This window comes from Carettochelys insculpta, chromosome 1 (assembly GCF_033958435.1).
Source record: "Carettochelys insculpta isolate YL-2023 chromosome 1, ASM3395843v1, whole genome shotgun sequence".
In the NCBI taxonomy this organism is placed as follows: Eukaryota; Metazoa; Chordata; order Testudines; family Carettochelyidae; genus Carettochelys; species Carettochelys insculpta.
Window position 1 is genome coordinate 328,503,482 of NC_134137.1, and position 27,457 is coordinate 328,530,938.

Here is a 27,457-nt window from a genome sequence, read left to right on the forward strand (position 1 = left end):
AGAGGGGTGCGGGGCCGAGGACATGGCCCCCCCCTTTGTACACATCCCCCATTATATTTGTACATAGTTTGTGTTGGACCCCTGTTGTGTTATGGTACCTGCCCCCCCATGTAAATAGTTCCCCCCTTTTGTTCTATTATATATATATTGTATTAATAATAAGATGTTTCACTGTTTTCGTTTCAAAAAACAGGTCCATTTATTTGCAAGAAAAGTGGGGAGGGTTGTGTGCTCTTGGGTGTTCTGTGGTGTGGGCGTGGGGGCAGGGAGTGTTGTGGATGATGGGGGGGTGCAGTGGGGGGCCTGCCAGCATTCACCCCGCGGCCTGGTCGAAATGGGCCTGCAGGGCCTCCCAGACCCGGATCCCCACGGGGTCCACCTGGTGACTGGGGGCAGCGGGTGCCTGCACGTCTGCCCTGCCAGCCTCCACAGCCCAGCCCTGGAAGAATGCCTCCCCCTTGCTCTCCACCAGGTTGTGGAGTGTGCTGCACGTGCCCACAACCTGGGGGATGTTGGTGGGGCCCGCATCAAGGTGGGTGAGGAGACACCTCCAGTGCCCTTTGAGGCGGCCAAATGTGCGCTCAACCACCTGGCGTGCGTGGTTCAGGCACGTGTTGAAGCGCTCCTGGCTGGCTGAGAGATGGCCCGTGTAAGGGTGCATGAGCCAGGGCTGGAGCGGGTATGCCGCATCTACGACGACGCAGAGGGGCATGGTGGTGTCCCCCACAGGGATCTCCCGCTGGGGGATGTAGGTCCCCGCTTCCAGCTGGCGGCACAGGCCCGAATTTCTGAATACCTGGGCGTTGTGGGTGCTGCCAGGCCACCCAACATAAATGTCCAGGCAGCGGCCCCGGCTGTCCACCAAGGCCTGGAGGACCACCGAATGGTAGCCCTTCCTGTTGAGGAAGCGTCCTCCGCTGTGCTCCGGAGCATGGACGGGGATATGGGTCCCATCCAGAGCCCCAAAGCAATTTGGGAAGCCCGGGCTGGCAAACCCCGCTATGGCAGCATCTGGGTCCCCAAGCCGCACAAGCCTGTGGAGGAGCAGGGCGTTGACTGCGCGGACGACCTGCAGGGGAAGGACATGAAAGAGCACCAGTGAGGGGTGTGCAGGGTGTGTCTAGCCCTCTACCCCAGGTCTCCCCCCTCCCAGGGCTCCCCAAGGGCTCCCGCCCCCGGGTCCTCTTACCTCCATGAGGACAGCCCCAACAGTAGCCTTGCCCACGCCAAACTGCTGCCCCACGGATCGGTAGCTGTCTGGAGTGGCCAGCTTCCAGACAGCGATGCTGACCCATTTCTCGACCGTGAGGGCACGTCGCATTGAGGTGTCCTGGTTCTGTAAGGCAGGGGTGAGCCACTGGCAGAGCTCCAGGAATGTCTGCCAGCTCATACGGAAGTTCTGGAGCTAGCGGTCATTGTCCCACTCGCCGAGCACCAGCTGCTCCCACCAGTCGGTGCTCATGGGGTAGCTCCACAGCCGGCGGCATGTGCAGCGGGGCGGGGGGTCGGAGGGCAGCAAGGTCTGGGGCTGCTTCCTCCTCCCCTGGGGGCAGCTCCTCTTCCACGAATAAAAGGTGGTCAGCTGCCTCCTGCATAGCATTGAGCAGGGCGGCTGTGCGGACCTCTGGCTGCTGCTGGTGGGGGTCAATACTGCTTTGACAGATGTGCGTGCCTGTGGCTCTGCAGACCGTGTGCTGTGCAGGCTGAGTTGTGTCTGGGAGGTGCCCTTTAAGGGAGCGGCTAGCTGTTGCCCCCAAAGTGCTAGTCCGCCCTGTGACCCTGTCTGCAGCTGTTCCTCGCACCCTTATTTCGATGTGTGCCACTTTGGCGTGTAGACGTTCCCCTGCAGCGCCTACTTCGATGTGGTGCTGCCCGACGTCGACGGCACCAGCCCTGAAGGACCTGTAGACGCTATTCGTCGAAATAGCTTATTTCGATGTATCATACACGTGTAGACGTAGCTTTAGTCAGTTAAACCGCGGCAGACTTCGGGAAAGGACCGGCTGAGTGCCGGGGTGGAGCGGGAAGAAGAACACTAACAGCAGTCTCTGATCTCTGCCCGCTTCACAAGGGCCGACGGGAAGGGAGCGGGGATGAAGACCACGAAGAGCTCGGGCTGTGGAGCTGGTCTCGATGCTTGGACGCCCATCCACTGGGAAAGGGCCTCCCCGTCACGTGGCGGGCTCCTGACGAAGTGCCACCCGCTGGTAGCGGGGACGCGGACAGGCTGCCTCGCGCTGCGGCCCCGGCAGAGGCGTGAAGGTGTCCCCGCGCGAGGGGCTCGCCGCAGGGCCCAGCTTAGCGGAGCGCGCGCGCGCGCACGCGGCGGCCGGACAAGACGGTTCTTCCAAGGCTGAGAGCCGCACTCGCCCCCCTCCCCCCCGCGGCCCCGCCCACCCTGTGCCATGGAAACGCGGCCTGTTGGGTTCGGTTCGGCCGGCCGCCAGGCGCCACTGCTGGGCCCGGCATGTCCCGCGTCACGCCGCCTTCCACGGCCTCGGCCGGACTCTGCGGCCACTCCCAAGTCCACACCTCCTTGGATGGTTCCTTCCAGTCTTCCGCGGCGGCGAGGACTGTAAGCCGGGCGCAGGTGCGGGCCCAGGCGCAGCTGCTCTCCGCGGTATCCTGCGAGCGGGCTCTGCGCTGGAGCGAGGTGACTGCGCCTGCCCTGGCCAGAGGGCGCTGGGCACGGGGCGGGCGGGATGCGGGGCACCAGGCTAAGCAGGGCACCTGGGTAGGGACGGGCGAGGTTCCCTCCCTTTGGAGGTAAGCCTGGTCGGGGGCCTCCGTCTTCGTCACGCTATGGCGGTGAAAGCAAGCGGGTGCGCCAGGTGCGCAGCTCCCAGTGCCTGAGCTGCAGCGATGCCAGCAGGCAACAAGGGCGCAGTAGGAACGGACCCATAAGAAATTTTAAGTTACTTTGACCCTTGGGAACTCGCTGTACATGTTCCTCATCCGAGGCAGGGCGAGTAGAGCCTGGGCAGTTCTAACCTTGCTGTGGCACTGATCTGTGTGGGGGTGTGTGTGCTGTCAGGCACTCTCTTAGGCAGAGGGGCTGAGACGAGGGTATGTGCGCACAGCAGCCTTATTTCAACATGAACTGCTCCAGGAGAACTTATTTTGAAATCACGCTGCTGCACCCAAAAATGCATTTCAAAACAGCACTTGGCTATTTCAAAATACAGCATCTACACAGGGGCTGTGGCTACACTTCCATTCCTCTTTTGAAAGAGGCATGCAAATAAGGGAAAGTTAAAATGCAAATGAGGTGATGATTTACATACCCAGTACTTAATTTGCATATTCATTCAAAAGCTGTTTTGAAAGGAGAATATGCAAATGAGGTACTGGATATGTAAATCTTCACCTCATTTGCATTTTGATTTCCCTCATTTGCATGCCACTTTCGAAAGAGGAATGCAAGTGTAGACACAGCCAGGCTGTGGCTACACTAACTCCCATCTTTCATAAGGGGCATATTAGTAAGGGACTTCGGAAGATGCTGGTGAGGGGCTGACATGAATATGCAGCGCCTCATTAACATAATGGCTGCTGCATGCAATTCAAAAGTGCAGCTTTCGGGATGCATGCCGCCCACGTAGGTGAGGGCCTTTAGAAAGGACCCCATTTGACTTCGAAGGCCCCTTCTTCCCAAAACCAAATAAGAAGAAGGGGCTTCACAGTCGGGGGGGTGGTCCTTTTGAAAGGCCACTGTCTACGTGGGCAGTGTGCATTCTGAAAGTGACACTTTTTAATTGTGCACGGCTGCCATTATGCTGATAGGAATAAGGGGATTTCGAAGTTTCCAGGGTCCTTTCGAAAAGGAGCCCTGTCTGGACTAGCTGCGCAACAGTGAGCCACGGCAATGTTGAAGTGCTAATGAGGTGCTGAATATGGCCATTTCAAAGATTTGTGCTAGTGTCATGGCCTACTTCTCATATCTGACTTGCATAAAAACTTCCATAGTCTGATGCTACCTTTAAATCATTTTGCCATTTATGATTTTTGCTTTCAGGTTGTTGAACATTATACAGCACTTTTGAAAACTTTGAGCAAAGAGGAACTTCCCAAAGACTTTGAGCCTGGTCCTTACCATTCACAACTGGTAATTTTAAAACAGTTTCTCAGGTGCAAGAAGAATTGTCAACTCTTGCAGTTTTATTTCAACTAGCCTAATGAACTGGGGTCATTCTTAAAATCCCAACTTTTGAAGTGATCTGATTATGTGAAAATCTCAGCTTTCATTTTTAAAAATGTTTCTAACTATTGCAATTACAGAGAAAATGTGAACCCTAAATGCTTAATAACCAGAAGACAAATGAAAAGAACTCTTAAAAAAAACACCCAAAAACAAAACACATATCCTTTTTAATTCAGTCACATGATTTTGGAAAACTTTGTTCATTACTTAAATTTGAACACTCACAATTGATAGTACTGAATAAATATTCTCAGAGGGATCTTACCCATGAAAGCTCATTACTTAATAAATAAATTTGTTAGTCTTTAAGGTGCTATAGGACTGCTTGTGTTTTGGATAAATATTGTTTTACCAAGTGACGTGGGCTGTTTCTACACATGCCACTTTCTCCAAAAGTGGCATGCTAATAAACAGCCTGAAGTATGCTAATGAGGTGAGGATGCAAATTCCCACACCTCGTTAGCATAAGGTTATGTGATTTGAAGTCTGGAAGACGCTTTGGGAAATTTTCAGAGGAAGGGGCCTCTGGAAGGAGGACTTCCTTCCGGAAGACCCCCCCCCCCCAGGGGCCGTGCTTCTACATGGCATTTTGGAGTCCAGAAGAGCATCTTCTAGACTCCAAATCGTATGACCTTATGTTAATGAGGCATGGGGAATTTGCATCCGCACCTCATTAGCATATTTTCGACTGTTTATTAGCATACCACTTTCTCCAAAAGTGGCGTGTGTAGAAACAGCCATGATGTCAGGCTGTAGTTGGGCAATCAGATCTTTTTGGGTGGACCCTTAACATTGCTAGGGCCATGTCTACACAATAGCATAAATTCAAATCTAAGGCACATAGCTCAATTTTAAATTGTGACTGTTCACGCATCAAATACCATTTCAAATTTCAGGGGTGCTACAGCCTATAGTCGTATTCCGGCAACCTGAGTGGGATTAACAGGAAGTTTGGATTAATGGTAGTGTGTAAACAGCTTTCGTTTAAACCTGTTTTATTGGACTCAAGTGGAGTCCCACGTGTATCCCACAGTGCCCCACATATGTCCATCGGGCCAGTTGCATCTCTGATGCTCTCCAGATGTGCAGTAAATAAGGTAACAGGAAGCCTGCAAATTTTAAATTTCGGAGGTTGGCAGTCACTCAGGTGGTGGGGAGAGTTCACTCCCACAGCAAAGATTATGGGGGTTGGCTGTTGCCAGGGTGGAAATCTCCTGAAAGAATGGCCATTTGCTTTCCTCAGGAGGGGAATGAGGGCAATGCAAAGTGGGAAGTTGACATCACATACCCACAACCACTTGTGGGGCATTTTTTTCCCCATACTGCACCAGCGAAGAACCCCAGAATGCCATAGGGCTGAGGGAACTGTGGGATAGGTTCCCATAATGCACTGCTGCAACAGTGGATGTTTGGTGATTTAGTGTGGCAACAGTAACTCGGCTTTGTTGGGACTTTGTGGGGAGGTGAGGATAGTCAAATTCAAATTTATAAAACCCACCATTACAAAATCAATTTTAATAAAATCAGATTTATCTCGTAGCGTAGATGTAGTCTAGGACTCTATATGTTTGCAAGTCTTCACCTGAATCTGGTTGCAGGATTGGAGCCATAATTTAGATAGCACCAACATCTGAATTATTAAATTTTGAGAATATATAACTAAACTTCATGTTTGAACCACCTTTATCAGACTAGATGCCAGGGATGATGAGAGAGTACACTGTCTGGTCAGGTGAAAGAGAGAAGCAGATCTGTTAGCCCACTGATGAGTGGTTGTACTGGAGTGCACAAGTTAGTGATGGAAAGTATTGCTACTGGAAGTGCTGATGTGTCTGGTGAAATGGTCCCTTTGTGCACCGGATAGATTATCTGAGTGGAGAGCTGGTCACACCCTTCAAAACTAGCTGCCACTTCTCAGGTGCTGCACCTCCTTCCCCATTCCCTGTGCAGGTCTTCCTAGGCATAGGATTGAATTCCAACTCCGCTAAAGTCAGTAGTAAAACTAATGGCTTCACTGGGACCAGAATTTTACCTTGCTGTAGTCATATTTGTCTGTAACATTGGCTTCAATGTGCAGCTCCCATGCATTTTTTCATTGCAACTCCAAATACTTCTCTTTAGAAACCCAAAACAGAATCATAGACTCATAGAATACTAGGACTGGAAAGGACCTCGAGAGGCCATCGAGTCCAGCCCCCTGCCCTAATGGCAGGACCAAGCACTGTCTAAACCATCCCTGATAGACATCTATGTAACCTGTTCTTAAATATCTCCAGCGATGGAGATTCCACAACCTCCCCTGGCAATTTATTCCGGTGTTTGACCACCCTGACAGTTAAGAACTTTTTCCTAATGTCCAACCTGAACCTCCCTTGCTGCAGTTTAAGTCCATTGCCTCTTGTTCTGTCCTCAGAGGCCAAAAAGAACAAGTTTTCTCCCTCCTCCTTATGACACCCTTTTAGATACCTGAAAACTGCTATCGTGTCACCCCTCAATCTTCTCTTTTCCAAACTAAACAAGCCCAATTCTTTCAGCCTTTCTTCACAGGTCACATTCTCTAGACCTTTAATCATTCTTGTTGCTCTTTTCTGGACCCTCTCTAATTTCTCCACATCTTTCTTGAACTGTGGTCCCCAGAACTGGACACAATACTCCAACTGAGGCCTAACCAACGCAGAGTAGAGTGGACGAATGACTTCTTGTGTCTTGTTCACAACACACCTGTTAATGCATCCCAGAATCATGTTTGCTTTTTTTGCAACAGTGTTGACTCATATTTAGCTTGTGGTCCACTATAACCCCTAGATCCTTTTCTGCTGTAGTCATTCCTAGATAGTCTCTCCCCATTCTGTATGTGTGAAACTGATTGTTCCTTCCCAAGTGGAGCACTTTGCATTTGTCCTTATTAAACTTCATCCTGTTTACCTCAGACCATTTCTCCAATTTATCCAGATCATTTTGAATTATGACCCTATCCTCCAAAGCAGTTGCAACCCCTCCCAGCTTGGTATCATCTGCAAACATAATAAGCGTACTTTCTATGCCAATATCTAAATCGTTGATGAAAATATTGAACAGAACTGGTCCTAAAATAGATCCCTGCGGAACCCTACTTGTTACACTTTTCCAGCAAGATTGAGAACCATTAAGACCTACTCTCTGAGTATGGTTATCCAGCCAGTTATGCACCCACCTTATAGTAGCCTCATCTAAATTGTATTTGCCTATTTTTTTTATAAGAATATCATGTGAGACCATACCAAATGCTTTACTAAAGTCTAGGTATACCACATCTACTGCTTCTCCCATATCCACAAGGGTTGTTATCCTATCAAAGCAAGCCATCAGATTAGTTTGACATGATTTGTTCTTTACAAATCCATGCTGGCTGTTCCCTATCACCTTACCACCTTTCAAACGCTTGCAGATGATTTCTTTAATTACCTGCTCCATTATCTTTCCTGGCACAGAAGTTAAGCTGACTGGCCTGTAGCTTCCTGGGTTATTCTTATTCCCCTTTTTATAGATGGGCACTATATTTGCCCTTTTCCAGTCTTCTGGAATCTCTGCTGTCTCCCGTGATTTTCCAAAGATGATAGATGAAGGCTCAGATACCTCGTCTATCAACTCCTTGAGTATTCTAGGATGCATTTCATCAGGCCCTGGTGACTTGCAGACATATAATTTTTCGAAGCGATTTTTAACTTGTTCTTTTTTTATTTCAACTTCTAACCCTACCCCTTTCCCAGTAGCATTCACTATGTTAGGCATTCCTTCATCAGACTTCTCAGTGAAGACCGAAACAAAGAAGTCATTAAGCATCTCTGCCATTTCCAAGTTCCCTGTTTCTGTTTCTTCCTCCTTACTGAGCAATGGCCCTACCCTGTCCCTGGTCTTCCTCTTGTTTCTAATGTATTTATAAAAAGCCTTCTTGTTTCCCTTTATGCCTGTAGCTAGTTTGAGCTCATTTTGTGCCTTAGCCTTTCTAATCTTGCTTCTGCATTCTTGTGTTGTTTGCCTATATTCATCCTTTGTAATTTGTCCTTGTTTCCATTTTTTATATGATTCCTTTTTTATTTTGAGATCATGCAAGATCTCCTGGTTAAGCCAAGCTGGTCTTTTGCCGTATTTTCTTTCTTTCCTACGCAGCGGGATAGCTTGCTTTTGGGGCCTTAATAGATTCCCTTAATAATGTCCTGTAATAATGTCCCTTTGAAATTAATAATAAAGTAAATAAATTAAAATAAATAAAATAATTAAATTAAACAAATTAATGCAGGCTGGTTATGCTGTTCAGTTGAGGATTAAGTCATTTGCTTACTGAGTCTTTGGAGGCAGCTACATTTGACAGTTTTATGACAGGCAATTTGCATTTGTTCTTTCTTCTGTAGATCTACTGATGGGTCATTTTATTAATATGAGGCTTTCTTACTTATGTGTTAATTTTGCAGTATTTTATATTAATTTTAATTATCTCTGTTATAGCTTATTGTATGGACTACTGACTTTGTAATGTGAAATATTAGCGATAGTGTAGTTCTCTTTTGGACAATGCATTTTAATGTTCCAGATAATCACTGATGTTCCAGACCTTCAGCTGACATAAAGTGGCACAACTCAATTGATATTAATGGAGTTAAACTACAAATCTATCCCAAAGTAAATAATATCTAGAGAGTAGCTATGGGAATACGTTTGAATGATTCTGCATGAGAAATGGTAGAGTAGTTTCATTATTTAGAAAGAAATTAAAAATTGGTTCTAAACGTGCAAAACCTTCGCAATACTACAGTTTCAGCAATAATTTGAGATTCTGGTTCTGTATTTCAGCTATTTGAAACTTACTATAATTTAGCTGTAGCTTTTCAAAGACAGAATCACCATAAGGAAGCACTGCAAGAGCTTAATAAAGCAATGGATGTTTCATCTATCCCTAAGGTAAAACTGTAGTAGTATTTATAGGATGTACATTGCATATCAAGTGCATTTTTGTGTGGGGAGAAAACTACCTTAAATCTATTGCATATGTTAAAATTCAGTTAATATTTAAATCAAAAGAGCATGTTTTAAGATATGCTGTCCTGTTTCTACCTTGTGGCTTTATTATGCCACGTTTATTCTAAAGTGAATGACAGCTGCATCTTAGAATTACACCTCTACATACATCAAAATGAGATCATCCAGTGCAATAAACATCATTGCGTTTATAGAGTCAGATCAGACAGAACCATAAATAATCCATTTCCTGACTATATTATCTTAGCTTATGCTTGCACATTGCATTAAGCATGTTAGGAGTGCACCTATACAACATCTTCAAGTAAAGAAGGTGTGTTAGATAATGGAACAAGGAAGAAGCTGAAATTTCCCATTTCCTACCTCCACAATTTCCAAGTGAGTGATGAATACACTTGAAAATATGGGATGCTGCAAATGTTGGGACCTTTTATAATTATGAATCAGTGATGTCATACCTACATCTAATAACTATTAAGTTAAGGGTTTGCTCCTGTATGGTCTGAGCACTTCTGTGAGATGCTGTGTTGGAGCATGTGGGCATTGAGGACAGTCACCACTTCACAGGATTGAGCCCTAGAAAGGAAAGTAACTACGTTCCTAATTGTGATGTCTGAATCCCATTTCCTAATGGCAATAGGACATTCTGGACAGGGTGAATAATGTGCTTCTAGGATGATTAGTCATCCCAGGCTCAATCTTGTGAAGTGCTGAGCATTCTTAGTTCGTGTTAACTTTGATGGAAATTTCAGCCTCTGAGAACCATGCAGGAGACACTTAAAATTTATCGGCATCTTACCATTTGTCTTTGACCTCATGCTTTATATACTGTGAGACATGTTATAATTGCTCAGGAATCCAGCATTTGTTAAAGCTTATTAATTCATAATATTTTTAAAGTAGATTGAGCTTAAAATCACGTGGAAAAAGCAGAAACTTTTTCTCTGAAATATTTGATTAAGTTCTGTTCCAAGTGAATATATGGGTCAAAGTACAATATTTAGATTAATATCTGATATTTCATGCATAGCCTAAATTCTTTCCATTATAGAAAAATTTGATTGACAGGATAAACTATATCTAAGGTAATTGGAAACACTCTTGTCATGGTAGTCATAATTCTTTTTACTACAGGCATTGACAGCAATTGAATTATATTTTAAAGGATAATAGTAAATGCTTTTGTAAATTGGAAACAATGTGAGTAGCAAGCAGCAGAAATACTCATAAAATGGATGAGAATCCTGAAAATTAGACCATTAAAATCTACTGGCACCCTAGGCACTGAGTTCTCTTGCTCTTTGTTCAGATAATATTGTACAGAAATGGATGCCTCAGTTTTTTCATTTTTGAATTTATCTGTGTGATACATCTGTACTTTTTGATTAAACACACTTAATAATAACTGCACATTGGCTTTGCAGTTCATGTGCAATCTCATTAAATTCCTTCTTCATTTTTTTCCCTCCAAGGGAGTAAATTGATTTATATGAGCATGCTGCTAATGGTATAGCTCCTTGTCTAGCCTCTTGGGTTCTAATGTTTTTTAAACTCAGTACAATTATGGGAAGCATTACACTGGAATGATGACATAAATCATCCCCATAGGAGTCTGAGCAGTCTAGGGAGCAATCTTATAGAGCCCTGCTGAGGTAAATAAGAACAGTAATTTGAAATGAATAAAAGACCAATGGTGCTAATATGGATGGCTCAAGAATATCATTATATTCATAATGACAACGTTTGCTTTGTGTAACAACGCTGGATGCACTATATATCTACCTTTTAGAGCATACTATTACAGTTCATATGCTATCTGCTCCTCAGATTGCCTGCCAAGTTGGCTGTATTGCCAGAACTTTCCTTCACGCACCACTGTTTGCAAGAAGAGCATATGCAAATGTAAAATGTGGTAAGACATCCTAGATCTTTATCTTACTTAGTAAATGAACATTGAAATGTCAAACTGAGAAAAAATTTTCTGGAATATTTTTGCTTTGTCTTGCACTTTTGGTATAATTAGTGACGTGGGAAATACTGGGTGAGTCTGAAGAAAGAGATACATTCATTTAGCTTTGCTGCCATCCAGGAAAGATGGATGTGCTGGCAGCAGGGTGGATATTAAGGGACAGCAGGGGTGCTCACAGCAACTTGCAGGCTTCTCGTCCTCTGAGCACAGTATGACTTTGATAGATGGGGATCATAGCGGCCAGCTGCTGACTTTCTGCACTGTTGAGTACAGATGAAAGCTTCTGCTCTAAGACCTGCTTCTGGTTGACAGTCCAGCCCTTCATCCTCTGCAGGTCAGCAGAGGAATAAAAATGAAAGTTGAAGAGGTAAAATGAAAAAAAAAGTTTAAAAAAGAAAAAGATTTAAAAAAGAAATACTTAAAAAATTTGCAAGTATTTATGTATTTTACCTATACATATGTGGCTTAGTAATTAGAGAATGGAGCATATACAAGATGAGCCTCTCTGATCTGGCACCCTCAAACCATAAAATTTGCTGAACCACAGGAGGTCAATATTCTCTATTAGCATTACCAACACTTTTACTGCTTACTGGCTCTTAGAAAACATTTAGGAGGTAAAGTACAGCACAGAACACTGACAGCCAGGACTGGTGGCTGTAAAAAGACTTTACGGGACTGTGAGAAATTTAGCCAGATGTCCACTTATCATGGGTATGGCCAACTAAAATCATGCTGGACTACTGATGTTGCCAGATCAGAGAGTGCTGGACTAGAGAAGTTCAACCAGTAGTAACATTTGAGACTACAGTTTTTATGAACAAAGGGAGAAACCCACATAAAATCAGATGAACAACAAATTTAATACAAGTTTTACCACATTTACAAAATCCTCAGATGAGAGTAAAAGTAAAGCATAAAAGAGCTTCTCTGTGTCAATCAAGTAAGGAGCTCCTGGGGGGAAAAAGAGAGAATTTATCTGAGTTCGAAGCAATTCAAGGCATGTGTAGTATGAAGGTATCTCGACAAGAGGACTTTCTCCATAGACCTGTTGATTTCAGTGTGAATTGAGGCAGGCAGATGTGGATTTTTGTCAGATCTTGGTTCAAAGAAACTCATATTGATAAAGATATATAATAGCATTTTAATTGATGTGTACATAAAACATTTAATAATGTTATAAAACAGAGATGTATTTTATTTACTCTAAAGACAACAGCTGTACTTTTACATCTGAAGAGTGTGGGAAAGTGCAATAAAAACAAATTTCATAGCTGAAAGGGGATCTGTGTATGCAAAAAACTTAGATGTGAACAATATGCATACTAAATTGCAGGTACAGCTTTAGGACCACTTCAGATAATTGTCCTTAGTACTTTTCTTTTTGATTGCTCAACTAGTAATAAAACAAGATGTACACACGTACCACTTGTAAGATTAGTGGTTATACCATTATTAGAAATAACCTCACTTTTTGGCAATCTTTACTTTAAAAAGGTTGAGGTAAAAACATTCTAAAATAGTTAAAACGTTCTCCGTAAAACCAATGGCAGGCAAACCTTTGGTTTGTGTGTGATTTAAAATGGCAATACACTAGTAAATTATATAAGAGAATTAAAAAGAACTGAAACAGTTCCATAAAATTTGCAAACAGGATTTCAGATCTTCCCTACCCTCACTTTCTATGGCAGATTTCTAGCTCAGATGTTCTCTCTCTCTCAGACTCAGTGACTTATTTATATATTTGGACACAGTGTAAGATTCACTGGCAGGAACAGAGAGAAGGAAACATACACATGTGCTTGTTCACTCTGTAGTGCTGTAATTAGCACCTCACCTGAGAGGAGTGAGATGCAGCATCCAGTTTTCCTGCCATAGTTGTTTTTCTGTATTCATCTATAAGAGACACAGAGGAAGCCCCCACATCAAAATAGCACGTAGCTCAGTGGTTAGCATGCTCTCTTAAGGGCCACGTGTACATTACAACAATATTTTGAAACATGGTCTTCTGGAAGATCTTTCAAAGAGTGTGTCCACACAGAAAAAAGCAGATCAAAAGATGGATCTGCTCTGTCGATAGAGAGAATCCACAGAGCCCCTTCTCTTTAGAAAGAACAGGCCAGGGATTGAAAAATCTGGCACCATGAAGACTGCTCTTTCAAAAAAAATGGCCTGTGGAGCATCTATGCACGCTTTTTTTCAAAAGAAGCTTTCAAAAGGAGGAGCTGTTCCTGATCTGATAGCAAAAGATGAGTTCCAGAAGAAGAGCCATATTCTTTCAATTTTGGATGTAAAGAGTGCATTTTGTGTGTGGACACTCCACGTGTTCTTTCAAAAAAAGGGCCTGATTTTCTGAAAGAACTTACTAGTGTAGACACAGCCAATATAGGTGACCCATTTCGAATCCATTCTTCCCCTCAGGCATAGGTGGGAATTGAACTTATCTCTCTCACATCCCAGGCAAGTGATCTAACCAGTGGGCTAAAAGTAATCATGCATTGCACATTCTTTCCTTTTTCTCTGATACCCAGATTTTGAATGGGACCCATTCTGGTAAGTGCCTTTGAGCATGCCTGTGGCATGGACTACAATTTAGAAAGATAAACACTTGTCTTCCCCTGGTTTGGGAATTTTTGGGTGCCTATTTTGGGAGATATGTTCCAGATTCCTAAAGGGAGAGAGCAGTGCACACTCCCAGAGGGAGAAAACCAGGTAATAGAATTAAAATATAGGTACCGGATGAGTTTAAGCACCAGTGGGGTTTGGTGAGAATTTTGTGGATTGCAGTGGAGCCAGCCCTGGGATTTAGATGCTAAATCTGGGGTTAGGTGCCTAAGTATCTTTGTGTATCTGAGTCCAATCAGTTTTTTGGATACTTAGCACCATCTGTGGAAAATATTACAGTCATATTGCAATCCCAGTTAGGGTTGTAATGGTTTTAGTTGGGTAAACCATAAACTTGAAAACAGTGCCCAACTCTTGGTGTATTTTCAGCTCACAGTGAACACTATACAGGCCTGAAAAGAGCTAGTGGTCTCAGTAGGATTTTGGTATTGCCTTGGGCTATGTCTACACGTGCATGCTACATCGAAATAGCTTAGTCGAAATAGTCTATTTCGATGAATAACGTCTACACGTCCTCCAGGGCTGGCAACGTCGACGTTCAACTTTGACGTTGGGCAGCACCACATCGAAATAGGCGCTGCGAGGGAATGTCTACACGCCAAAGTAGCACACATCGAAATAAGGGTGCCAGGAACAGCTGCAGACAGGGTCACAGGGCAGACTCAACAGCAAGCTGCTCCCTTAAAGGGCCCCTCCCAGACACAGTTGCACTAAACAACACAAGATCCACAGAGCCGACAACTGGTTGCAGACCCTGTGCATGCAGCATGGATCCCCAGCTGCTGCAGCAGCAGCCAGAAACTCTGGGCTAAGGGCTGCTGCACACGATGACCATAGAGCCCCGCAGAGGCTGGAGAGAGAGCGTCTCTCAACCCCTCAGCTGATGGCCGCCATAGCAGACCCCACTATTTCGATGTTGCGGGACGCAGATCGTCTACACGTGCCCTACTTCGACGTTCAACTTCGAAGTAGGGCGCTATTCCCATCCCCTCATGGGGTTAGCGACTTCGACGTCTCGCCACCTAATGTCGATTTCAGCTTCGAAGTAGCGCCCAACACGTGTAGCCGTGACGGGCGCTATTTCGAAGTTGGCGCTGCTACTTCGAAGTAGCGTGCACGTGTAGACGCGGCCTTGCTCTCTAAAAGAATATTACAGTGAGAACATGGTTATAAGCCCTTGGATAACTGGCACATTTGGTTAATTGGCATGCTGAGGGGCCAGTTACCTGGCTGGGCCAGCTGCTGCAGGGCTGGCTACCTGGTTGGGCTAGCTGCCACGGGGCTGGTTACCCAGCTGGGCCTGGTGGAGCGGGTCAGCTGCTGCCTGGATGGGCTGGGCAGAGTATGTCTGGCTGCCCAGCTGGGGAGCAGAGCAGGGCTGAATGCTGGCCCCAGCTCGGATAACCAGTGCATTTTATTCCCTAGGGATGCCAGGTAATAAAGCACGTACTGTATATAGCAACACATACACATTCTGACACCCACAGTCACATTCATTGGCTAAATAACCTCTTTTGATGTGAACCCAGTGATAGTGAATGTAGTGAGGAATACTTTGAGACTACATGGGTTACTGTTTGTCAAGTGAGGTCACAATAAAAAGCAGAGGCCATGGTGTTTAATGTTAGGGCACTGGGCTAAGATGTAGAAGACATGGGTTTTATGTCTATTGCAACTGCCAACTTGCTCTGTGACTCTGAAGATACTGTTTTGGTACTTCTGTTTCTCTTCTTACAATTCACCTGTCTTGTTTATTTAGACTGAACACTTTCCTGGATTGTCCTTTAAGAGTGTGTTTATACAGCCTCCAAACACAATGGAGTATGAGATAATTACGTCATTATTCATAACTTGTATTTTTTTTTATTGACCAGACATCCCAAACCGAGAATGAGGTCCCATCTACCATGTCTTGTGACTAGTGTCCTGATCTGGCCCATTGATTTAAGATAGCTATTGAAGCCCACTCAAGCGTGCTTTAGACTCCAAAATGTAAAGTATTATGGTGGCATATGTTGTTCAAAAATCCTTATTCTCCAGAGACAAAAAAGAATAATAGAATTTAAGGCCAGAAGAGACGATCACCTCGTCTAATCTGACCTCCTCTATAGCACAGGTCAGCAACACTAACCAGTATCTGCACACTACCTGCTGTAACCAAAATGATATCAGTGTGCTACAGACCACAGGAGACAAATTATTATGTGTCACAGGCAGAGAATGGGAGGGACTGAAGGGCATTAATACCAGAAGCTGCTGCCATGGCAAGGAATTGATAAGTGAGAGAAATCCAGATAATCCTGGGAAGTGACCAACATTCCATGCTGCAGAGGAAGGCAAAAAAATCTCCAAGGTCACTGCCAATCTTACTTAAAGGAAAATTTCTTTCTTGCCCCACATATGGTCATCATTTAGATCTTGAGTGTGTGAGCCAGCCAATCACATGAACCAGAGCACAGGCACCATCATGCAGCGAGGTGCTCAGCCCTCCCCTCTGCCCCAGACTCTGTCCCACTCCCCTCTGTCCCTCAGAGCCACACCCCTTCCCTGCCTTTAGTCCTCCTCCTCCTCTCACCCTGCCTGTCCTCTTGCCACCCCATTTCATCCCCTTCCCTGAGTGTGCTGAATACTTGTTCCTTCTATCCCCCTCCCACCAGGTTCTTATTCTGATCATGATGGGCAGGAAGCTGAGGCAGGGAGTGGGAGATGCTGATCTGTGGAGTTTTCTGGCAGGTGAGAGGTACTGGGGGGAAGAAGGGGCTGATAGGTGGGCTGCTAGTGCATACTCAACAACCACTGTTTTTTTCTGTGAGTGCTTCAGGAGTCAGCACTTATGAGCTATAGAATACTAGTCAGTGCCACCTCCAAGTCCTGTCTTATGCCATCCAGTGTCTCATTCCTAGCTGTTGCCATCTCTGATACTACAGAGGAATGTGAGAAAAATAAAATCAAAACCTCAACAGGGTGGGATTGGGGAGGAGATGTAGACCCTTCCTTACCTCTGTAGGTGACCAGATAAAGCCTGGAAGCATTAGATTTTAGGAACATTAGGTAAACCAGAAGAGACCCTCCCCACAGGAATGCATAACCCTGCTCATCCTCATTATAGGCAACCCCATACAATCCCGTTTATAAATATGTTCATCTCTCTGTTAGTTTACGGTGAGTTTATATCCATTTGTTAGTGTGCCAACATTGTCCTGTGTCTTAAATATCTCTTTGTGCTATTTTTTATTAGCTGATGGCAGTACATAGCACAAGGCCATTTCAGTTATGGAGGATTTGTGATTTTGGAAGCTAATGCAAATACAGAGATTTTGCTTTTTCTAACAAAAAGTTGGGAACTTCCTGCATTTTTTTTTCTGACTTTGTCACCCTGATATGTAAGAAGAGGTTCAGCAACCAGTGATGGACCCGATGAACGATGTAGGTGATGTTGTTCTGCTGTGATTCGATGGTCAGAAAGCATTACCACCCAGGTTTTTTTTTCTGGTTTGGGGGTAGGGAGGTGCTAACACTGAACTGAATGGAAAATCTGCACTTAAGAATAACTGATTTTGTTGTAAGGTAGTCTTAAGGTTTTCCTGGGCAAGGCCTATTTAAAATTACAGATCACCAAAGTTCTGGGCCTCTGATACAATGGAATTATCGAAAAAAGTTAAATTAGTATTATGATCAGATTTAGGAACTTTGGTGATAGTCTGAATTTTGGAATCCAAGACAGAGTAGAATTTAAATCGAAGAAGTTTAAATCACCAGTTTAAATTAGCAAGCAGGAGACCTTGACTTAAATAATCAGTCTTATTCCGTTGTACTTTTTAATTATTTTCATAAACAATGTGTGATTTTCATTAGTTGGTAACCATTAAAACATGTTGATTTGCAATTAAATGTGGTTTTATGCTAGATATGGTGCTTGTTTTGGCTGTTTAACAGAACAAACTGTATACACCCTTATTTGAACAGTTATGTAACTTACATTTATTCATTCTTAATTTTTATTATGTTGTGAAAGTTGACTGATGCAATTCTTGTTTACTAGATGCTGTTTAATTTTTTACTTGGGTTTTGTGTAGGGCGGGGCAGGGAGATAAGTGGGGGGGGGAGGGGCAGCTCCTCCAAGCTCGGGGAGCTGGGAAGGAGAAGGCAGTTCTCCCTGGGAGCCCTGGGGAAGCGGCAGCTGTTGGTGATCCCCAGGAGCCCCAGGAAAGCTGCAGCTGCTGGTGATCCTGGGAGCCCTGGGGAAGCGGCAGCTGCTGGCGATCCCTAGGAGCCCCGGGGAAGCGGCAGCCACCTGTGGTCCCCCAGAACCCCGCGGAAGCCGCAGCTGCCAGCCTCCCTGGGAGCCTTGGAGAAGCGGCAGCTGCCCACGCTCCCCCTTCTTCCCCAAGGCTGGGGGGACGTTAAATACAGGACAATGGGTCCCTTTTAAAAAAAAGTCAGGACACTTTTTTGGCATCCCAAATAAGGGTCCGTCCCGCCCAATGCAGGATGCACGATCACCCTAGTTTTGTGTCAAGCTTTATTTGGATGGAAACTCAAAGACATTTAAAAATGCACAGAAACAGCATTTTTAATTAAATAAAAGTACCTTAAATTTATAAACTTTTTCTTATAACAATGTTTTGGTATTTAAAATTAATTGATTTATTAAGCAGAGGAAGTATTTGTAATTAGTGATTTGAGCTGATTATTTCTAGTCTCTATGATAGGGATCAGGAACTTGTCCAAGGCAGGGTGCCTAAATTTGACCTCTGTGTACAGTCTGAGTGCCAGTGATACTTTTTAAAATTACTAGTTATCCTACTTACAACAGCTTCATTAATAAATAAATAAAGATGCAGAGCTTTGCTCTTTAGGTGGTGTTTGGTGGCATTGGCTAGTCTTTTGTTAATCCACAGGCACATGGCTTTGAGCAAGCTCCCAGCTGTGTGGGGAGGAGGAGTGGGGCTGACGCCGCGCCACGTGTGCTGATGAATATCGGCTCGCACGCCACTTTTTGCACCCATGCGGGGGGTTGCTGACCCCTGCTCTATGCCCTCATACCTAATGTTTATTCATAGTCTGGAAAAGAAAAACAAATTTTCCTGCTTTTTCAACTGCCAGTTAGTTGCATACCTTAGAACAAACTTGTCATTCATCTGAACTAGCTGAATAAACTGAAATGAAGGAAATATTCTCTTTGCCTCCGCAGAAGAGGCTGCCACTGTCAAAAGCTGGTTTAGCACTTCAATGAACTTTGGTTGCAGGTTCTTCACCAATGACTTCCACCAGTTCAGTGTTTGACTTTCTTTAGAACTTTGGCAGGAAATGTGTACTGCTTAATATTTTTTTTGTATTTAAATTAAATGATTTTAATAGATTGTAATAAGTTTAGGTCTTGACTTTGGCAACCTATTTCCATTTTAATGTTAAATAATGTTTATTTAAAAAATAATTCCTGCATTTAAATTTAAAAGAACAATTTTTTAAAGTCATCATTTTTATAGTGTATATTCAGGATGCAGTATTAAATAGCCATCCATGAGGAACTTAAGGTCAACAGGAAGCTGTTTATACATTTCTCATTAACCTCTTTTATTGTCTTCTATCTGCATTGCATAGCTGGATGTGACCAAGTGTTTATGCAACAGGAATTAAAGTGGACTGGTACTCACCTGATTCAAAATGTGGTGACCATGTAGAATTCTATTTTCAACATATTTAGATATTTTCAGGACCATGAACAGGCTCTTGCCATCTTTCTTTCTAGAAGCTCTTAGTGTTCCATGGACCCAAATACGGTGGAATCTCACGGATGCTTTCCTGTTGTGAGACCTGCACTTTGAGCATTAACAGCTGTGTTTGGGGGTGATTACCAGCTGATGTGTATGCACTGGCATTTCTATCACAGTTTCACTTTGGTATCAGAATAATCAAAATCTAGATTTTAGATTTCATTTCAGACTGGTTCAGCCACAGTTCAATAGAACTCAGAGAGGTAGCAGTGTTAGTCTGTATCTTCAAAAACAACAAGAAGTCCTTTGGCATCTTATAGACTAACAAAAATATTTCTGTTAGTCTATAAGGTGCCCCAGGGCTTCTTGTTGTTTTTGGAATAGAGCTGTTTCCTACATCTTAGAAGCACAGTTTAAGGCCTTTATACAGGTTGAACCTCTCTCATCCAGCACCCTGGGGACCTGAGTGGTGCCGGATGAGAGAATTTTCTGAAAGACGAGGGGTCAATATTTTTTAGCATATTATCCACACTTCCGTTACTTACTGGGCTCTTAGAAGACATGTAGGGGTAAATTACAGCTAAATAGTAGCACAGAACACTGAGAGCCAGGACTGGTGGCTGTAAACAAACTTTATGGGACCACGGAAAACTTGACCATATCCGTTACAAGTGATCATCCAGCTAACTAAAATCATGCTGGATTATGAAGTTTGCTGGACAAGAGAGTTCTGGATTAGAGCGGTTCAACCTGTATTTAATTCTGAGATAGCCCGTGAATGGTGTTGGTACTGGTATAGCAGCAACCCTCAAGATATTCCAAACCTTTTAGTGGCTCTTGTGGGGATGCTGGGGTATGACACTTACTACAAAACTGCAGACTTATAGACCTGTGGTTTTACCAACTTTGTTGTAAGGCAGTGAAGTGTAAAGGCTGTGGAAGGCTGATGAGTGGCAGATTGATTTTTTTTAAATTTTTGTAACTTTGTCACCTGCTCCATTTAAATGGCAGTGCAAGATCAGCAATGAGGAATTCATAGCCAAACCCAGAAACAATCCACATCAGCACTGGGTCCATTTTGGCAGTTTCTTGATATGGATATATTATTAGGATGGAAGACCAGTGAATTGTGAAGCATTTATGAAAAAGTGGTGTTACATAGTGGGTGCTACCAGAGTCACCAAAAGCTTCAGTACTGTGATAAGATTACCAGTGCCTGACATTGTGTGCCCATCCAGTCAGACTGTCTGAAGAAACAAGGTAGAGATTGATCTAGATAGGTTTTATCTATAAGGAGGCTCTGTCTGTTTGGGATTTGCCCTGATGATGTTCTGTGGTGCGGCAGTTGCTGCCACCTTGACATTGGTTGATGGAAAACATGCCCGGAAAAGCCAACAGTGGAAAGAAAGAGCAGAGAAACACTTAATTAGCAACCTCTATGGAAGTCACAGTGGGTATGTAAAGAATTGGAGTTACTAAAAGAAGATATAATACTAGATAGCTGTGTTAGTCTGTAGTCTATCAAAACAAAAACCAGTCATGTAGCACTTTAAAGACTAACAGAATAATTTATTAGGTGATGAGCTTTCATGGGACAGACCCACTTCTTCAGATCTATAGCCCTACCAGAACAGACCCAGTATATAAAGCACCGAGGTCCAAAAATTCTTATCAAGGTTGACAAATCAGAAAAATTGTTATCGTTGGCAAATCAGACAGACCAGCAAGAGAGGGGGGTGAGGGGTGGAGAAGTGTTAGATCAAACATAAATATATGTAAAAGAGTCCTTGTGATGGGTCAGGTAATTGCTGTCCCTGTTCAAACCACATGTTAATGTGTCGAGTTTGAATATGAATGGTCTGAACATTCCCTCTGTAGATGGTTGTTAAAGTCTCTTTTCCATAGAACTCAAACTCTTAGGTCTTTAACAGAATGGCCCACTCCATTCAAGTGCTGGCCAACAGGTTTGTTTATCTGGAGATTTTTGATGTGTGGTCTATGCCCATTCATTCTTTGATGAAGAGCGTTTGCAGTCTGACCTATATACAAAGTATGTGGTCATTGTTGGTACTTAATGGCATATATGACGTTAGTTGAGGAACAGGAGAATGTGCCAGTGATTCTGTAATTAATGTGGGTCGGTCCAGTGATGATATCGCCAGAACAAATATGTGGACAAAGTTGGCAACAGGGCTTGTTAGGAGAAGCTCCAGGATTAGTACTATTGTGGTATAGCCTATGGTTGCTATGAGAATCCTCATAAGGTTAGGAGGTTGTCTATAGGAGAGAACAGGCCTGTCACCAAGGGCCTTCTGGAGTGTGGCATCATGATTTAGGATAAGTTGTACCTCTTTAATGATGCATTGCAGTGGTTTGAGTTGGGAGCTATAGGTAATAATGAATGGTGTTCTGTTATTGGTTTTTTTGGGCCTGTCTTAGAGTAGTTGGTTATGGATAGTTTCCTATCTTTTGTCAATAAAATGCAGTGTAAAGGGAATTTTCTTTATACATATCAGAGACCAGTTTGCCCCTGGTAGCTCCTGCTGAAGAGTGGTGACAACAAAATGCTATCAAACTCAATATCTTTCCATTTGCAATGTTTATTTGAAATTATGCAAATTGTTTTGTAATGTGAGATGCTCTTTAGCATTGTTCAGGCTCTGTAATATGAACACAGCACAGATAATGTAGGATGTGGAAAACCTCATGTTATTAGGATATAACTTGCTACTACTTAATAACCATGTCTACACGTGCACGCTACTTCGAAGTAGCGGCACTAACTTTGAAATAGCGCCCGTCACGGCTACACGTGTCGGGCGCTATTTTGAAGTTAACTTCGACGTTAGGCGGTGAGACGTCGAAGCCGCTATCCTCATCAGGAGATAGGAATAGCGCCCTACTTCGACGTTCAACGTCAAAGTAGGGACCGTGTAGTCGTTGCGCGTCCCGCAGCATCGAAATTGTGGGGTCCTCCGTGGCGGCCATCAGCTGAGGGGTTGAGAGACGCTCTCTCCAGTCCCTCAGCTCAATGGTGGCCGCATGGAGCGGCCCCTTAAAGGTCCCCTCCCCCTCCCTTCCTGTGCAGGAAGCTGAGGAAACGTGCAGGCGGCAGCCTAGACACGCGGCCAGCCTGCACGTCCCTCAGCCACCCAGAACAGGGCCAGCACCTGTGATGGCTGCCCGGCAGCGCCCCCAGGGGAGCCCCCCCCAGGGGAGCCAGAGCAGCCAGGCCGGCCAGCCCGGCAGCCAGGCTGGGAAGCGGCAGCGGGGCCCCTCCTGGACGGAGGCCGAGCTGCAGGACCTGCTGGGGCTCTGGAGCGAGGAGGAGGTGCTCCAGGTAATGGGGAGCAAGAGGCGGAACGCGGATACGTTCGCTCAGCTGGCCGAGGGCCTGGCCGCCCGGGGTCACCCTGCCCGCACTCTTGACCATGTCAGGAGTAAGGTTAAGGAGCTGCGGCAGGGTTACGCCTGGGCCCGGGATGCGGCCGGCCGATCTGGGGCCGCCCCCATCACTAGCTCCTTTTACAGGGAGCTCAGGGACATCCTGGGCCCCCGGCACACCTCCTCCCCTCCAGCCACCCTTGATACCTTGGCCGACGAGCCCCAGCAGGCCCTGCATCCGGAGTCCGTCCCGGAGGTAAGCCCCGCACCCCGGGGGCCCCCCCTGGAGCCCACCCCCGGGCCATCATGGCAGGAGGAGGAGGAGGAGGAGGAGGAGGAGGAGGAGGGGGCACCTCCTCTGCAGAGTCCGGCTGCAGATCCTCCTCCTGCCCTCCCGGAGCAGCAGCCGGGCGTCCGCCCCCTGGGGATCTCCAGACCGTGGGAGTGGACCGACAGGTATGTACCCCCCTCTGGTGTACACCCCCGGGGTTGAGGGGCGGGGGTAATAGATATGTGCCCAGGGCCGCCCACATGGCCATGGCCCCAAGGACAGCAGGGCCATGGCCCTCACAGCAGTGCATCAGCCCCTGCCCCCGCCCCCCCGCACGACAATGCCATGGCCCATCCCCGGGGCAGGGAGGAGCGGAACCTCTAGGGTCCCCCGGGAGGAGGGGGTGGGACACCCCGCAGCAGCAGCATGTGATGGAGTGGGGGGAGTGCAAAAGGGAGACTCAGGCTAGATATGAGCAACAAGCTGAATAGCTCCCAGGGGCAAAGGATGATCCTGGGGCTACAGCTGGCAGGTGACATCTCCGCCCTGAACAAAGAGGAGGGAGGAGCCGAGCTGGGTTTGAATCGGGGCGGGGGCCGCAGGTAGAGGCTAGGGGAAGGGAGAGCTGGAAGGCAGCCAGCCTGAGGAGGGGAAAAGCCACACCCCAGAGGGGCACCCCTTGGGGTCTTCTCCCCAGGACAGGTTGGAAGGACTGTCTCTGACTGCTGTGCAGTCACTCCTGAGAGAAACCGGGCATCTGTTGCCTAAGAAACCTCTCCTGTCAGACCCTGCTGAGTGAAGTGAGAGTCACTCCCGCCAGGGGACGGGGTGCAGTGCAGGGGGACCCCTGAACCCCATCCATCCCAGTAGCATCTCCCGGGGACGGGGATGGGGAACCTGCAGCACAGAGGTGGGGGGACAAGGGTCACGGCTCGGGGCCCACACTAACGCCTGTCTCCATTCTTCTTCCCCCGCTCCTCCTGTGTTCCGCAGCTGCACCATCAGAAGGACCGGAAGAGAGCGCTGGCGAGGCATCAGTGGTCCTGGAATCCCCTCCGGGGCCATCGCTCCAGGCAAGCCCCTCGGCGGAGGACCGACCGGCCCCACGGCGGGCTAGACGGCGGACCCCGCAACAGCACCCGACGGCGACGGACCCCCAGCTGCTGGCCATCCATCGTCGGCAGCTGGAGGTCATGGAGCAGTGCCTGCAGGTGGACCAACGCCGCCTGGACCTGCAGGAGCGGGCGCTGGCCTGGCGCCAAGAGGCATGGGGGGCCTACATGGAGACATTCAACCGTCTTGTGGACTACCTGGCCCCCCATGCCGCGCCGGGCGCTGCAGCGCCCACCCTGCCTGCTCCACCCGCCGCGCCACCCGCTGCTCCGCTCGTCGCTGCGCCGTCCGCCGTCGCCCCGCCACCCACCACCGAGGGCCGGACCGCCGAGGGACACCTGGGGCCAGCTGAGACTCGCCTGTCATATCTTCCGGTCCGCCCGGCCCCCAGCCAGCCCCGGACAGGGCTGCGGCCGAGGCAGGGCTCCCGGCCGCCCACCCCCAGTGCCGGACTTTAGGGGCATGGGGCCTGGGACATGGCCCCCTCCCCCTTGTATATAGTTATATGTCCGAAAAGAGGATTGTTATTGACCCATTTCATTTATATTTGTGCCCCCCCTTTGCCCCGTCCCCCCCATGTAAATAGTTCTCCCCTTCCTTATCATCCCTGGTTTTCTTTTTATTGACCAACGTATCCGTTATGTGCAATCTTTTTTATTATTGTTTTATTTGTACAGAATACTTTTGTTATAAGAGGTCTTGTATATAGTTTGTTCTTGTTTTAATTATAGTTAAAAAAAAAAAAGTTCTAAAAGAAACACCAGTTTAAGTTCAGCCACAAGTGCGTGCTGTCATTTGTCCAGGAAAAGTAGGTGCGGGGGGTGCGGTTGGGTGCTCCGTGGTGTGGGCGTAGGGGCAGGGAGTGTTGTGGAGGAAGGGGTGGGCAGTGGGGGGCCTGGCAGAGTTCACCCCTCGGCCTCATCATCGAAGTGGGCCCGCAGGGCCTCCCGCACCTGGGTCCCTTTGGGGTCCACCTGGCGACTGGGGGCAGCGGGTGGCTGCAGGTCGGCCCTGCCGGCCTCCACAGCCCAGCCCTGAAGAAAGGTCTCCGCCTTGCTCTCCACCAAATTGTGCAGGGCGCAGCAGGCACCCACAATCTGGGGGATGTTGTTGGGGCCTGCATCCAGGCGGGTGAGGAGACATCTCCAGCTTCCTTTCAGGCGGCCAAATGAGCGCTCCACCACCTGGCACGCGTGGTTCAGGCGCTGGTTGAAGCGCTCCTGGGTGGCGGAGAGATGGCCCGTGTACGGGTGCATGAGCCAGGGCCGGAGTGGGTACGCCACATCTGCGATGACGCAGAGGGGCATGGTGGTGTCCCCCAGAGGGATCTCCCACTGGGGGATGTAGGTCCCCGCCTCCAGCCGGCGGCACAGGCCCGAGTTCCGGAAAACCCGGGCGTTGTGTGTGCTGCCAGGCCAGCCCACATAAATGTCTTGGAAACGGCCCCGGCTGTCCACCAAGGCCTGGAGGACCACAGAATGGTAGCCCTTCCGATTGATGTAGCGTCCTCCACTGTGATGCGTGGCGCGGATGGGGATGTGAGTCCCATCCAGAGCCCCGAAGCAATTGGGGAAGCCCAGCGTGGCAAAGGCTGCAATGGTGGCATCTGGGTCCCCCAGCCTCACGAGCCTGTGCAGGAGCATGGTGTTGATGGCACGCACAACCTGCAGGGAAAGCACATGGGAGAGCACCAATGAGGGGTGAGCAGGGTGTGCGTGGCCCTGCCCTGCCCTGCCCTCCCTCGCCCTCCCCTGCCCTGCCCTCCCCCCGTGGGTCCTCTTACGTCCATGAGGACAGCCCCGACAGTGGCCTTGCTGACACCAAACTGCTGTCCCACGGATCGGTAGCTGTCTGGAGTGTCCAGCTTCCAGACAGCGATGCCGACCCGTTTCTCCACAGGGAGAGCACGCCGCATGGCAGTGTCCCAGTGCCTGAGCGCGGGGGTGAGCCACTGGCACAGCTCCATAAATGTCTGCCGGCTCATCCTGAAGTTCCTGAGCCGGCGGTCGTCGTCCCAGTCCTCAAGCACCAGCCGCTCCCACCAGTCGGTGCTGGTGGGGTAGCTCCACAGGTGGCAGCGTGTGAGGCGGGGGGCAGGTCAGGGTGCTGCAGGGTTGGGGGTTGAGCCCTGCTGCCCTGGGGGCAGCTCCTCCTCCGGTGTGGCAAGAAGGTGCTCAGCTGCCTCCCGCATGGCATGGATCAGGGCGAGCCCTGCTCCTGCCGGGAGGGCTGGGTGGACCTCTGGCTGCTGCTGCTGCTGGGGGTCCATGCCTGCGTCGCCCGGGGTCTGTGTGCCTATGGCTCCTCAGACCGCGTGCTGTGCAGGCTGAGTGTGTCTGGGAGCGGCCCTTTAAGGGAGCGGCTAGCTGTTGCCCCGGAAGCGCTAGTCCGCCCTGTGACCCTGTCTGCAGCTGTGCCTGGCATCCCTATTTTGATGTGTGCTACTTGGGCGTGTAGACGTTCCCTCGCAGCGCCTATTTCGATGTGGTGCTGCTCAACGTTGAAGTTGAACGTCGAAGTTGCCAGCCCTGGAGGACGTGTAGACGTTATTTATCGAAATAGCCTATTTCTATGTCTCCAAATCGAAATAAGCTACTTCGATGTAGACTTCACATGTAGACATAGCTAATGTCTTACATTTTAAAAAAATCTAAGCATTTTTTTATATCGGGCTTAACATGTTCTAGTATATTCAGTGTTGCCTCCTTCTTAAGGTGGCACAGTGGCAGTTCGTGCCCAGTGTGCAACACTGGCCCAATAACACACCGAGAGTGGAAGAAGAATCTTTATTTGGCATGCCAAGTAAGGCGCAGGGGGATCTCTCCTCAAAGCCTGCGCACCTTGCAACACAAAGTGAGCAATACTTATACCTCTCTCCTCCTTTGTTCACCACCCCCCCAACAAACCAGGAGAGAGTTTCTCATACTCCCTTTATCCATTCCTCCAGCTCAAACTGAATTTCTACTGCCCATATGACATTCCGCTCTGGTAATTCCCTATTAATCAGGAGGTAAAGTACCAATAGATTATTAACAGAATATAAGTTACAGGGAGGTAGAGTTATTCAGTCGTATAGAACATGAACAGGATTTCAGTAGCAAAACAATGCTGAATTTCATGAGAAAATTAAGGAGGATTCACTAACAATGCTAAATACAATA

General features: G+C 47.1%; 1 protein-coding gene across 2 annotated transcripts in view; it reads left to right on the forward strand.

Moving 5' to 3' along the window:
- The first annotated feature begins 2,424 nt into the window (after window positions 1-2,424).
- Window positions 2,425-27,457, forward strand: part of LOC142023588 (uncharacterized) — a 104,827-nt gene continuing 79,794 nt past the window's right edge. For both annotated transcript variants that reach the window (XM_075014704.1, XM_075014713.1), the window contains exons 1-2: window positions 2,425-2,653; window positions 4,016-4,105. In XM_075014704.1, coding sequence (XP_074870805.1) covers window positions 2,468-2,653; window positions 4,016-4,105 — 276 coding nt within the window. In that variant the 5' untranslated portion in view covers window positions 2,425-2,467. The remainder of the gene's footprint in view (window positions 2,654-4,015; window positions 4,106-27,457) is intronic.